The sequence below is a fragment of the Chenopodium album genome, chromosome 16 (assembly GCF_948465745.1).
Source record: "Chenopodium album chromosome 16, dcCheAlbu1.1, whole genome shotgun sequence".
NCBI classification, from domain to species: domain Eukaryota; kingdom Viridiplantae; phylum Streptophyta; class Magnoliopsida; order Caryophyllales; family Amaranthaceae; genus Chenopodium; species Chenopodium album.
In genome coordinates, this window is record NC_137849.1 from 49446162 (window position 1) to 49460195 (window position 14034).

General features: G+C 32.9%; 1 protein-coding gene across 1 annotated transcript; it reads right to left on the minus strand.

The window, feature by feature from the left end:
* Nucleotides 1–294: 294 nt before the first annotated feature.
* Nucleotides 295–9378, minus strand: LOC145585807 (uncharacterized). The gene is made up of 3 exons (XM_081642519.1): nucleotides 8869–9378; nucleotides 6232–6380; nucleotides 295–752 (listed from the first exon to the last, which is right to left on the minus strand). The coding sequence occupies exons 1-3, from the start codon at nucleotides 9052–9054 to the stop codon at nucleotides 617–619; spliced, it is 471 nt and encodes a 156-aa protein (XP_081498645.1). The 5' UTR covers nucleotides 9055–9378; the 3' UTR covers nucleotides 295–616.
* Between the last annotated feature and the right edge of the window lie 4656 nt (nucleotides 9379–14034).

The window sequence follows — 14034 nt, forward strand, 5'->3', positions numbered from 1 at the left end:
GGGCATCCATACTCTTCTCTGATGGCTCTCCTTCAACAGTTCAACCCAAACAAAACTTTTCTGGAGGTCTGAGCATGCATGGATCTGCAACGAGGCTCAATCTCTGGATGAGAGAGTCTAGATACAAAGTTTTGAACTGTTGTTTTGTTAATTTATCGTCGTAGGTGTTGGCTAGATTTTACTAACAATTTAAAACAGGAATACGAATAGATTCACACGAGTACAATGATAATATGGAATGAAATTATAAAATTTTAGCAAGATAATAAGTTGGTTTTGGTCAATAATAGAATATACTAGTAAAACAGTTCTCTTCCATTACAAAATAAAAAGGTTTATGGCATATAACAATGAGAAACCAAAATCATGCTCATATCAGAAAAAGAAAATCTAAAAGAACATGCGACAATTCTGTACAAAAGATAGTATCTACTTATTTGTTCATCATCTCTTTGGAGAGTAGAGGCAGAAGTTTAGGCGATACAAAAGCATTACATCATCCATAACCGTTTTCCTTTCTGGTTTTCCTATACAGTAGTGTCCTTCCGGCAGCTGGAGAAAGGATCAGAAGTCACCTTTAAGTGTTAAAACGAGCTGACTGCCTTAGATGCCCTTATTATTCACCATTGATACCAAAGATCCGGACCTTGTGCATATGTGGGAATTTGGCTACAACCAAGATGATCATTGCAATGGTGTTGAAGAAAAGCATTGGGTGCTGGTAATCTGTTGTATGTGAGGCTATCAGGTACCTGTAAACAAAATATTCTTCAGTATATAACCAACAGATATCTAACTGTATGGATTTCTGCTCTAGTCAAATGAGGGTGCTTATATTAAGAAGATTGCAAAAGAACTTCAACATCTAAAAAAACCAAAGGAACAGGCGAAAGAAAAAAGATCCTCACAATGCCTTAGCTGCTAAGGCATGAAAAGAAAGGAAGACTATATAACCACTAACTTCATTATAAGGCCTTGAATCATTCTAGACACTTCAGACAGATAATAAGTTTGATTTTAATACGAGATCATAATTGTTTTACAGAATTCTTACGCTGCATACGTCTCCGATTATATATTTCAATCAGGTACATCAAGATTTAGGTGTCACATTCTATACTGGGAAAACAATAAAGACAGCATCAGAACTCAGACATCATATTCTGAACTCCGTAAGAAGCACCAGGTGATAAACTATTAGAAATTCCTTATCACAGTACCCCCACCAACTAAAACAGCACATGGCAGAAGCAAAACAGTTTCAGGAAATCGAAATACTTCCAAGTCATTGCTAGCCCCTGCTAGTCTAAAAAAAATTTGCTGGTAATTTATCACGAATTATACAGACAACTTTAGGGGGAAAAATTAATAATTTGAAATTCGAAAATTATGATGCCTGTTAGACAGATTAAAAGCTGCACAAGATTTAAAACACAGGAGAACTTATGTCAAATATCCAGGCAACAAAGAAGAGGATAGGCACAGTAATATAGGCCCAAAGATCATGCTTGGTAGGAAGCCTTCAACATCCCTGATCCAAGAGTGCCCTCACGCCTCAAAACTGAAGCTCCGAGTTATGATGATCACTCTACCAAGGTGTCAAATCTCAACAAAGGGTGCATAAAGGGCCACTACAATTGATTTGGGACCTCATAAGTTGCCTCCAGCAAAATTTGTGTTACGCACTAGATGGGTAGTCACAGTGTCACTGTTACTCTTTAAGTACTAAGTTATAGGTGGTGATTTGATGCACATGGCCCAAGACAAAATATTTCAATCTCATAATAATGGACCTACAACCTCCTATGAGCTACCTAGAATCTAGATACCCCTTAGGGCTTGATGGCTATCCCTAGAGCAATGAATAGTCAAAACCATTTACTCAAACTAGGTTGAAATATCTTCACTTTTAAAACAAGGCCTTGTTTGATTCCCCAATCCCCACCTGTAAATTTCACCATGGGAAGTTGAAGAAACAAAGCAACAGCTTGCTGAGTTCATCACCTTGCAAATAATGTGGCATAGAGATTGTAAAATACATCTTCACACTCCATCTTAAACATTAGCACCATCATCCAAGCAACAAAATCCATGAAAATAAAATTTGCAATTTTCTCCTCTCCTCTTCAACAACTATATCATGATTGAGGAAGCACATTACAAAGAAAAGATGTGGAATAAAGGCACATCATCTCTATCAAGGGGAAGGGAAAAAAAAAAAAAGACACCCAATTTTTTTCATTTATAATAAAAGAAAAAGAAAAAGTTAAATCGAGGGATATGAACAAGTAAAACAGAGCCAGCAACAGAGATGGAGTCGGAATAACACAACGAAGCTTCCAATTATTCAAAGTTAGTCATTAGCTTCTTCCAAAGGCCTCTTTTTCAAATCTCAATTATTGAGGTAATTTGCCAGAATTTTTGAGCAGTTACTTTAAATTGTTTCAAAAACCCATGTCTTAGTCTGAAGGGTTCCAGATGCTATAGTGATGAGACTTATAACTCAACCCAAAACTTCGGACCAGGTTGGGCCTTAACATCATACCTCATGCCCAAACCCGCAAAAAAGTTGCGGGCTTGTCGGGCCGGGTTTGAGTTTTTAACTAAAAATGTGTTTTTAGGCTTGCCCAAATCCGCCCTATTTTCGAGACGGATTGGGCTGGGCTAGTGGGTCGGCCGATGTTGATCACCTTTAATTAATAGGTTTTCACCAATTGACCTTCCTTTACCATTTCCAGAGTCCATAATCATACTCGCTAAAACAATGGATTGTTCCAAGTCTCTCATCTCCGCCTCTCCTATCATACATCAACCATTTCGGAGTGCTCAAGAAATTTGTGTGGCACAGTGAACATGGTTTGGACTTCAGATTATTAGGTTAAGCCTTTTGTTTGGGTCTTTGAATTTCTGTACACAGTTGGACAGGAGGATTTGTTTGGGTCTTTATTTTGACTTCATTTCTCCATATCCAGATCTTAGCCAAATTGGTGTTTCCATTTTCTTCTTAATTTGTACAAAATGTACAGTACCTTTTTCTGTAGTATAGAGGTAGGCATTAGAGATGTACTTTATCCATCAAGACATAAGATTACTAGGTGGATGGGTGGGAAGAGTAAGGGCATGCTAGGATTGTGGATAATACATTAAGGCCCTGTTCTTTTGAGCTTCTAGGTAGAGCAGAACAGAGCAGATTTCAGGATAGCAGAGCAGAGCAGAGCAGAACAGAGCTGAGCCGAGCATATTTCAACATTATTATTACTATTACTATTACTATTATTACTATTACTATTACTATTACTATTACTATTACTATTACTAATGTTATTATTATTAATGTTGTTATTATTATTATTACTATTATTATTAATACTATTATTAATGTTATTATAATTAATGTTGTTGTTATTATTATTACTATTACTATTACTAAGTTCATATAACATTGATTTAGGTGAGTGAAAACATAAATATATGTATACCATATTTAACATATGTTAATAGTAGAAAGATAAAAGACAACGGTTTATTTATATTTATTTCACAAAAATTTTAAAATAAAATGATTTAATGAGTAATAATGATTTTACTTATAGATTTGTCTTAATCATATATTTTATACCCTAAATATGATAATGATATACAAAGTACTACTTGAAAACAACCTCTTTTTATTAATTCTTAAATTGTATGGAAAGATTTAAAAAATAATTCAATTCAATGAACTAACAATCAATACCCATATACATATAATGTTTCTACACATTGTGATTCTAATATCAAATGTTTATAAAAGAAATTGTCATTAATTGTAATTATTATTATTTATTTTTTTGAAAGAATTGTTATAATTATTAGAAATTATTAATTAATAATATTATTAAATATTAATTCTTAATAGTTTGAATTATTAAATATTAATAATGATAACTATTATTAATAATTATTATTATGATTAATAAATATTAATTATCATTAATATTAATAATTATTAAAATTATTTTATTAATAATTATTATAATTATTCAAAATAATAAATTATTATCATCAATACAATATTAATTATTATTTGAAAATAGAGTAGAGCAGAACAGATTTCTTTTGAGTAGAGCAGAGCATATTTGATTTGAGCAGAAACAGCTCTAAAGAACGGGGCCTAAGGGGTAATAAAAGTCAAACTTGAAAAAACAAAAGTAATTAGAGGTGGTGTTGTAGAAGACATGGTGTTTACAAATGAAATAAGGTAGTTGTACCATGAGGAAAAGAGAGATATGGAGGAATTATTACTCTTATAATAAGGGTAATAGTTACCCACCCTCCCCCTAGTGTAACTATTAGCCCCAAAATGAGGGTATTGATTCCTCTTTCTCCACCATAAACCATAATTTTCTTACAATCACACCATCACTATCTCCTTCTTCCCTATTTTCACATTCATTTTGCTTAGTTTGACTTTTATTACCCCCTTAATGTATTACCCCCAATCCAAGCATGCCCTAAGAAGGGTAAAAAAGAAAGATAAAAAACCACCAAAATGACCACACCAAAGCCTCTAGCTCATGACCTTAAGTCGCAATTGGCTGAAAGGTTAAACATCATCTAAAGAAAGACTAAAAAGAAAACCTCAAATCATCCCAAAACCAAGGTGGCAAAGACAAGGTTCACAAAAGGTTGGCAAATAATTTCGATGGACATTAAAACATGAGATATGTGATACATTGCATTGACCACTATGGCTATTCCTCGTGGTTACAAGGGAATCCACCTCCATCATGGAATCACAGTCAAAAACATCACTTCCTATGTCTCCATACTTTGACTCTCAAACCACATCAGTAGTTTATTTACAGCATAGTGGTTCACTGAATTAATCCGTACAGCGTCCACAAAAGAAAGCTGCTTACATAAACAATTACATGATATGCAATGAGAGACAAAAATTACTGAGCTCTAGTAGCCACCTCACTCACTAATTATTACCATCACCATAACCTAATGCCTCTAACAACAATCAATTATGCTAGATTGAAGTGTACCAAATGCAACACAGCCTTTTCCATATAATTGCAAATAAACTCTTGGAGCCTTACCCCAAGGAAAAAAGATAGGACTCACGTTGAACATATGGGCCAATTCCTTTCACTTTTATTAACTGACCCAATAAGGGTTTTTGGATATATAAGGAACTATTTAAACAAATTTTTAAAAGAGAAATAATAAACTCTATCATTGTTATTTACATCTCAAATTGGTTTCTACTGAATTTAATATAAATGTTAAAGAAAGTATGGGTAACAAGAATATATTGATCAAATTAACCTCTTCTACATTTGAAGGAAATCTAAAATGATACAGCAACGAAGGACTTAAAATACTACCCCAACAGTAACATCAACCTTTACTCCCCACAACAGTGCTATTTGTCCACTATCTTAACACCAAGGAATCCCTCCCCTCCTATTTTCATGTACCAATCTGGTGATTCAGCCATGAGGAATCTAAAACTATCTGAGCTCTAAACACCAACAGTGCTATTTGTCCACTATCTTAACACCAAGGAATCCCCCCCCCCCCCCCCCCCTCCTCTCCCCTTTTTCATGTACCAATCTGGTGATTCAGCCAAGAGGATTCTAAAATTATCCGAGCTCTAAAAAACCTCATCCCCATTAGCCAGGTTGTATGGCTACACTATTCAGGTAAACTTTAGTAGCCATTTTAATTTGAATAGTACGTTTGTAATGTCTACGATGGTCATTAATTAATATCATAGAAAAACCCCCTATTTCTATTCTATTCCCTACTCCTTGTCCGTATGTTGGAGGATTACATGAATACACGTAATCTGTTGAGTACAAATTTTGACACAGAATTCAAGCCACGAAAGTACTATTACTAAAGGGTAAAATAAGTAAACAAGCCCCTTCCTCACCGTTTCAAATGATTTGAAAGTTTTCGCGTCAGTTAAATCCACCCGAAGGTGTTCTACATTTTCACCAACTCAAGCAATATTGGAATTCTAGGTCTACCAAACCCCTTTTAATGATGAAGTATCCTATTGTTCATTTGTTCACAAAAAGCAGTTTACAGCTGCTTCCACAAGAGAAGAATAACTATCATACTACAGACCAGAACAACAATATTCAGGGTACTAGCATTTCATTATAAAACTAACCAAAACAACTATGCATCAATTTCAATAAAATCAACATATTAAGATTTTTAGGTGTTACTTACAGCACAACAGGCACAACAGTCAAAAATTTCCTGTTACGTGTAAGCTGCTTCCCATTGTCAACTTGTTCCCACCAAGTCAAACGATTATATATCCCCTGATCATCAGAGAATGGGGTACCTTTCTTCCAATGAAAGAAATGATATGTGACCTGATCAGAAAAGTAAGAACATCAATTGGACAGAAAAGAGATCCATAGTAAAAACATCTGAAACAAAACAGATTTCATTTATTACACTAATTCTATTTTCATAGTTCATAGCTCTCCCACTACCACCAGGAAAAGGTAAGGAAAAATGAAAAATAATACAATTTCAATAAAAGAATCGCAAGAAAAATTCCCTGAAGAAATTAGACAATTCTAAAGCTGATCAAACTCGTATAAATACATATACAACCATTCAGAGTTCTTCCACTATTCAATCAATCAATCAAAGCCTTAACCCAATAGGTGGGGCCGGCTACACTTTTCAAAGCAAAAATTTGGGGATAGGGTGAGAAGATCACTTAACCAACTCATGTAAGCAATTGCTGCAATGCCAAATTTTATCAAGCACAAACATTTCCAATCCAATACTCTAAGATTTGAGAAGATCTGGAAACAGCTACCTAACCCCCAATGCCCTCAATACCCTAGTAATTCCCATACCGGATCTTCTACATCTTTTTGAATTTAAGACTAAAGTGTAGCTAAATGATAGAATTTTTCCTATTATTAGAGTTTTTAATAAAATAAAGTTCAATCAGTTCCAAATAAACACAATGCTTTGCTTCAATATCAAATCATGTTACTCACCTTTTACAAGTGACATGTCCAACTCAATAAAAGTACACAACATTAAAAATTAGCTTTCCTATTTTTACCAATCATATTTAAGGAGAATACACTTATTCATATTCAGCTAAGGTTTTGATATGTGTCTTACACATGCAAAACAAGGTTAGCAAGACAATTTCTGTCATTTCTTAGGATATAGGGAATATGAAATTGATAAGCAACAACTGTAAATTTTTTTTTTCTTCCCAAAGTATGTCTTTCATTCAAATTTTGAGTACAATCCTAACCAACATCAATGCCCTTACTAGCAATCCACACCCCCACAGCCCCACTGATTGACAAAGCTACCCTGATTGGAAATCATTATTGAAAGAAATAGCATAGCATGTTTTCCAACAGACTAAAGAAATTTGGATAGTAGCATGACTAGCAGGTAATAATTGCATTTGAAGTTGAGTGGTTGAAATATGAATTTGTTTTTAAAAATTAAAGATAAAATCAAAAGTTGAAGGTTAGGACAGTGATTCTTGCCTATGATTTTCTTACCAATACTATGCTTTTATGGGGAACAATTGAAGGTTAGGACTTCATAAAGTCTGAGTGGTTCTTGCCTATGATTTTCTTACCAATACCATGCTTTTACGGGGAACAATTGAAGGTTAGGACTTCATAAAACAACCACATTGAGCATAAAACATGTTGATGTCATAAGTTCCTATGCTACTTTTGACTCCTTACTATCTACTTGAATCTAACATTTTAACTGACAAAGTAGCATAGGGAGAAAAAACAACGGTGTGTAATTCAAATTATCGAATTAGACAAAGGCTCAAAATTATGTTCAACTACATAATGTGCAATATGCAGAGAAAGATATAATGATCTTGGAGATCAAATAGCATAAATTGGACTACAAAAACAAGTTCCTTAACCAACTCTAAAGCCTTCTCTCCATTGGACTCATTAGAATCTACCAGGTTGGCATGTTTACCTCCAAGGCCCAACCCTATCATAGAAAGATCTCTGAAACAATTGAGCCATAGGAAACCTTTACATGTATTGCACAAGGAAGATCAGTTGACAGAGCTAGGCATGGCAGTGATACTACTTATCGGGTTTGATAAAAGCTCAAAACCAAAATAACTATATGTGTGTGTGTTCAATCTTTCCCCTTCCAGCTAATTGCCATTTGGAAGATAAGGATGGGCTAAGTGATAAAAGGTAAAGCATAAAGAGTGCTTCAGCTACTGTCGTGAGTTGTGAGTTGTGACAAGTTGACAACCATGACTATAAAGAGTGCACTTTGGTTTTAAAATCTTGTGCAGGTGAGTTTGTAATTGAATAATAGCATTTCATATCAACTTGTGTTAAGTAAGCAAAAGAGGAGTTTCTCTCCACCCAGGAATGAATAACCTATAAACTCCATTACTCCGTACTAAAGTTTCACCCATACAAGATAAAACAAAAGCTTTTCGCAACCCGAAAAACCTGTTCTTTCAGTCGCGGTATAGAGCACACACCGAAAATTCTTTACCTCTCAGACAGTGAAGTTCAAGAAGACATTTAACAAGTGCAAATAGAAACTAACCTAAAAACTCTTGTAACTCTAGAAAGGATCTTTCCACTATACAATAACGTTTTCATCCCACACAAATCACATAAATATAGAACAAAGACTAAAATTAGTAAAATTCAATACATACAACATTCACAAGAGCTGAAATTGAACAAAATTTGATGAATTTCTGAATTCTAAGAGGCGAATTAAACCACGGCATAATCAAATAATCAATCAATTGCAACAATTGAGCAAAAAAAAGTAGTGAAAACCTAACGAAAAGAGGAGAGAGAAAGAGCGTACAAGAAAGTGAGCGAGATTGACGACGGTCCAAGCCATGCCAGGAGAACAACCAAAGACAGAAAGAACAAGAAGCCATGAAAAGAAGAGGAACAAGATGTATGTTGTCCAAACTCCAGGATATGTAAACCACTCTGTGTTCCTATTCAGATCCGCAGGTGGCGAAGCTTTCACATACAAATTCGCCATTGTTGTACAAGCTTACTCTGTAAAACCTCAATTCTTCGAATTTGATTTGATTGGACTGGACTTCAATTGAATTGAATTTGATTGGATTGAATTAGGTTTAAAAGAAAGAAATTGAATTGAATTGATTTGATTTGATTGAATTGATTAATTTGGAGAATTTATGAGTTTCTCTCTCCTCTCTTAAATTGATTTGATGATGAGTGGGTGGATTAATTCCTGGAAACGTGCATTTTTGATGATCTTTTTCTCTAATTTACACCTTCCCACATAAATAAAAATGATAAAAAAAAAAAAGGGAAAGAATGCTTGATATTTTTTCCTTATTTTCTTCTGGGTTTGATTTTGGTTTGTGGTATTGAATATTGATAGCCGACTTTTTTGATGAAAATTTTACCCTACACCCAAGTGTAGGGTGTGTTCCCTACACCCCCCCTATGCTACGTCGTTTTGTAGCTGGTATTTGAGTTCTCATGTGCAGCTTCTTTCCTTTTGCGATTCTTTCCTTTTTTTTTTTTTTTTTTTTCTTTCTTTCTTTCTTTTTTTTTTCTTCCTCTTTTTTCCTTTTTTTTTTGTTTCTTATTATTCAAGCTATGTATATATATGATTTTAAACCCTATTTTTTCTCTCTCTTCAATTGATCAACCTCCATTTTTGATCTACATTTTTCTCTCGTTAATTCATCTTCTTCATTTGATTTTTTGAACGAACTCGTTAATTGTTACCGATCATCAATGGCGAATTCTGCATCTGGAGATTGCGTTGATTTTGATCGTGATTGCGAGCGTGTGTTTTCTTCTGGAGTTCGTTTGGTTGATTCGTTTGTGCAACAATGTGAGTAATTTTGATCATAATTTTGCAATTTTTAATTATCTCTAATTTGTTCTGTTATAATGCTCTGTTAATTTGAACTTAATTGATGTATTATTATTCACTTTCGATTTTTGAATTTACTACTTTGATTACATTATGATGAACGTTTTTGGATTGTTATACTTTGTATGAACATTTTGTTGCTTCATTTGTTGTTTCATTTGTTGTTTTCTCTGTGTTTTAGAATTGTGTGTTTTTGTTGTATATTTTGTAGATTATACTTTCAATTAATCGTTTATGTTTTCTTATTCATACTTACTAATGTGTTTATGTTCAGTCTTAAAGTCATTTTTGATCATTTATTTTTACATTTTTATATCGATATTATGTGTAGTGTTAAATAATGAAAATATTGTTCAAAATATTATGTGCTGAAATTCTTTTTGCAATTGATCATGTGCTGTTTTAATATAGAACATTTTACTTATTTGTTATTGTTCATTCGTGAAACTCTTTATGATCATTTATAATTATATATTGTGCAGTGGAAAAAAATGATGATATTATGTATTTAGAAGCAGAACAGTCTGAATTAAAGGATAAAGAATTTAAATCTGAAGATGAAGCTTTCGAAGCGTATAATGAATATGCTTTTAGGAAAGGTTTTGGAATTCGAATTGGGAAGAGTAAGAGAAGAAGAGATGATTCTTTTTTGATGAAAAGATTTGTTTGTTGTAATGAGGGATTCAAAGATAATAAGTGTAAGAATAAAAGGATTTATGAGAAGTTGGATCATCGAACTGGTTGTTTAGCTTTTGTGCAGTTTCATATTGATCATTTAGGGGTCTATACATGTACAAGACATGAAATGGTTCATAATCATGCTATGATTCCTCCTGAAAAAAGGCATTTGATAAGGTCTCAAGGAGATGTGAATAAAGAGCAGCTTCTTTTCATTTCAACAATGAAATTGAGTGGAGTCAAAGTTACTGATTCTTTGAGGGTTCTAAAGAAGGAGGTTGGGGGATCTCCTAATCTTTGTTTTACTGCTTCTGATGCTTATAATGCATTGTCATCTGAAAAAGCTGCCCAAATTGAAGGATGTGATAGTAACCAATTGATTAAATATTTTGCCAAGAGACATGTGGATGAGGCAGATTTTTATTATGATTTTAAACAAGATGATAGTGGTGCTTTAGTTAGTTTTTTTTGGCGTGATGGTAGGATGATGAGAGATTATCATTACTTTGGAGATTTGTTGGTTTTTGATACAACTTATAGAACTAATAAATATGGAATGATATGTGCTCCATTTGTTGGGATGAACCATCATGGTAACAATGTCATGTTTGGTATGGGTTTTATTCTTAATGAGCGCACCGAGTCTTTTGATTGGTTGTTTGATACATTTTTGCACTCAATGGGGAGGAAAAGTCCCATTACAATTATGACTGATCAAGCACAAGCGATTGCAACGGGTATAAGAAACATTTTTCCTTCAACTGTTCATCATCGTTTATGTGTATGGCATCTTGAACAAAATTCTAAGAAACACATTGGAGCATTGAGAGGTTTGGAAGGCTTTACAGATTTGTTTGGATATCTTTTGAAGTATTGTGAAACTCCTACTGAATTTGAATATTTCTGGAAAAGGTAAATTATTGTTTTTTGTATTTATTTTTTATTTTTATTATGTGATATATTTGATTATTATGTGATATATATGAACATTTAGTGTTTTACATATGATCATACAATTTACTTTGTTATGTATGTTATCATAATATTATTAGTGTCCATATTGTTTATGATCATTATTCTTTATACAAATGTACATATTTTAATTTATATTTTGTTCATTTTTCAATTAATATATGATCATTTATGTTATACAGGATGTGTGATAAATACAAATGTGAAAATGATGATTGGTTATGTGATTTGTATAAAATAAAGGAAATGTGGTGTCCTGCTTATTCTAAGAAGTATTGGTCTGGTGGTATATTGTCCTCTCAACGTAGTGAAACTACTAATAAGTCAGTTTCACAACGTCTTAATAAGACTCAAGGTTTATGTGATTTTTATCATGTTTTTCTTGATGTCATTTCTGAGTGGAGAAGTAAGGAAGGTGCAAGAGATTACAATACTCCGAGGGGTAATAGGCACCTAGCTTTTGCTAATATTGGTATATTAGTTCATGCAAGATCATTGTACACTATTCAAGCTTATGTGCTTTTTGAAGAGGAGTTCATTAGGGGGACAGCTTATGATCATGTTGATAATGGTTTGCGTTTTCCAGAATATTCATATCTTCTTTGGAGGCCTGGGAAGGATATAATTAAGCATGAAGTTGTTTTTAATAAGGAAACACATGCAATTTTTTGCACATGCATGTACTTTAGTGAGACTGGTTTACTTTGTTCTCATTCTCTTCGAGTATATCATTTGCATTGTGTGCGTAATATTCCACAAGAGTATATAATGAAACGATGGACAAAGGCTGCCATGTGTAGTCATGGTATTGAAGAACCTACTTTGAGGACAAATGTTGTGGCTACTAGTGTTTGGAGGTCACAAACAATCAGAAAGTTTGTTAAGTTGATAACAAGTTGTCAGAATTCTTTGAATGCAAGGGCAGAGGTTGAGTGTTATTTCAATTTGTTAAAAGAAAAGGTTGAGAGCGTATCAGGTGTAATTGACTTTAGTGAACCTGTTAAAGAGGTTGAAATTGTTGATCTTGAGATCAAGAATCCTCCAAAAGCTAAGCCTAAAGGTGAGAGGAATGTAAGGCCTAAGAGTACCTTGGAGAAGCAGTGTAACAAGGCAAAGGGTAATTTCAAGAGGAAAAAGTCTCTGTATACTCCTTACAAAAGGGGTATAGGGCAAGCAGTTGTACAGGTATATGATCATTTAATATTTTCAAATTGATCATTCATGTTTTCGTAAATGATCATTTAAGTTTTTTTTTTTTTTAATAGGAACTTGATGAGAATGGTTGTCCTGTTACTTATGCTAATTCTATTACTGATCCCACTGAATTGATTGTTTTGAGCAATAAACAATCTCAGGTAAATTCAAATGTGCAAAAAAAAAAAAAAAAGAAAAAAGTAGATTTATATTTTATTATTATTGATTTTTATAATTTAAAAATATAGGTTGGCTTTAATTCAGTTGTTGTAGAAGAAATTCCTTCTAGTTCTAAGGAATCAGATCAGAGTATTTCTAATGATTTTGATCAGGTATGTTTGTTTGTTATTGATTATAAATTTATTTTAATTTTTTGCATTTATGATCTATATGATAATTTTTTTTAATCTTTTATTTTTTTTTTTTGGTTTTTTTGTAGGCTACTGGTGAAAGCCCTATTCCATCCAGCATATCTATTGATGTTGATATTTCATCTATTGCTAAGGTTTTTTTTTCTTATTTTTTTATATAAGTGTTTGTAACTGATCATATACTGGTTTATTAATGGTCAATTTAATTTTTAACAGGCGAAGGATTTTAATCTTGCTGAAGGTGTTTCTGCTGTTCAAGCTCGTTCTAATGTTGGTGCAAATAAAGGTGCTTTTTGTGTTAAAACTTACAATCAACCTACTGCGTCAACAAAATCTCATGCTGTTATTCAACCTACAGTTCCCAGGAATGTTCAAAATCCTACTCAGAATTGTTCAAATACCAATCCTGAAATGATTATATCTAACTCCAGAAATGTTCAATCAACAAATGTTCAAGTTATTTCTCCTACAGTTGAAAAAAATGATCAAGGATATCGTGTTCAGAATGTTCAAGTTATTCCTCCCACAGTTCAAAGAAATGATCAAGGTGCTCGTGTCCAAAATGTTCAATCAAGAAATGTTCAATTAGGTTCTGGAAAGATTTCTTCTAGGTATGACAGGTTGTTAGCCTTTTTTGATACAAGTGTAGCTAAACGTTTGGTAATAAAGATAAATAGGTTAGTATTTCAGAACATTATAAACATTAGACTTTTTTGTAATGTTTTTTTAAGAACTATATTGTAATTTTGAAGTTTCAATCTATTATGTAAAAGACACAAGTATTATATTTTATATAGTACTATTTTTAGTATATTTGAACTTTGTGTTAGAATTTTATATGTTTTTAAAATTCTACATTTTTCAATGATTATTTAGTCATTAGAATTTTATA

Coding starts and splice junctions, on each gene's coding strand:
- LOC145585807 (XM_081642519.1), bottom strand. CDS start 9,054: ATGGCGAATTTGTATGTGAAAGCTTCGCCACCTGCGGATCTGAATAGG. Junction 6,381..8,868: donor TCAATCTCGCTCACTTTCTT/GTACGCTCTTTC, acceptor TTTTCTGATCAG/GTCACATATCATTTCTTTCA. Junction 753..6,231: donor ACTGTTGTGCCTGTTGTGCT/GTAAGTAACACC, acceptor TTTTGTTTACAG/GTACCTGATAGCCTCACATA.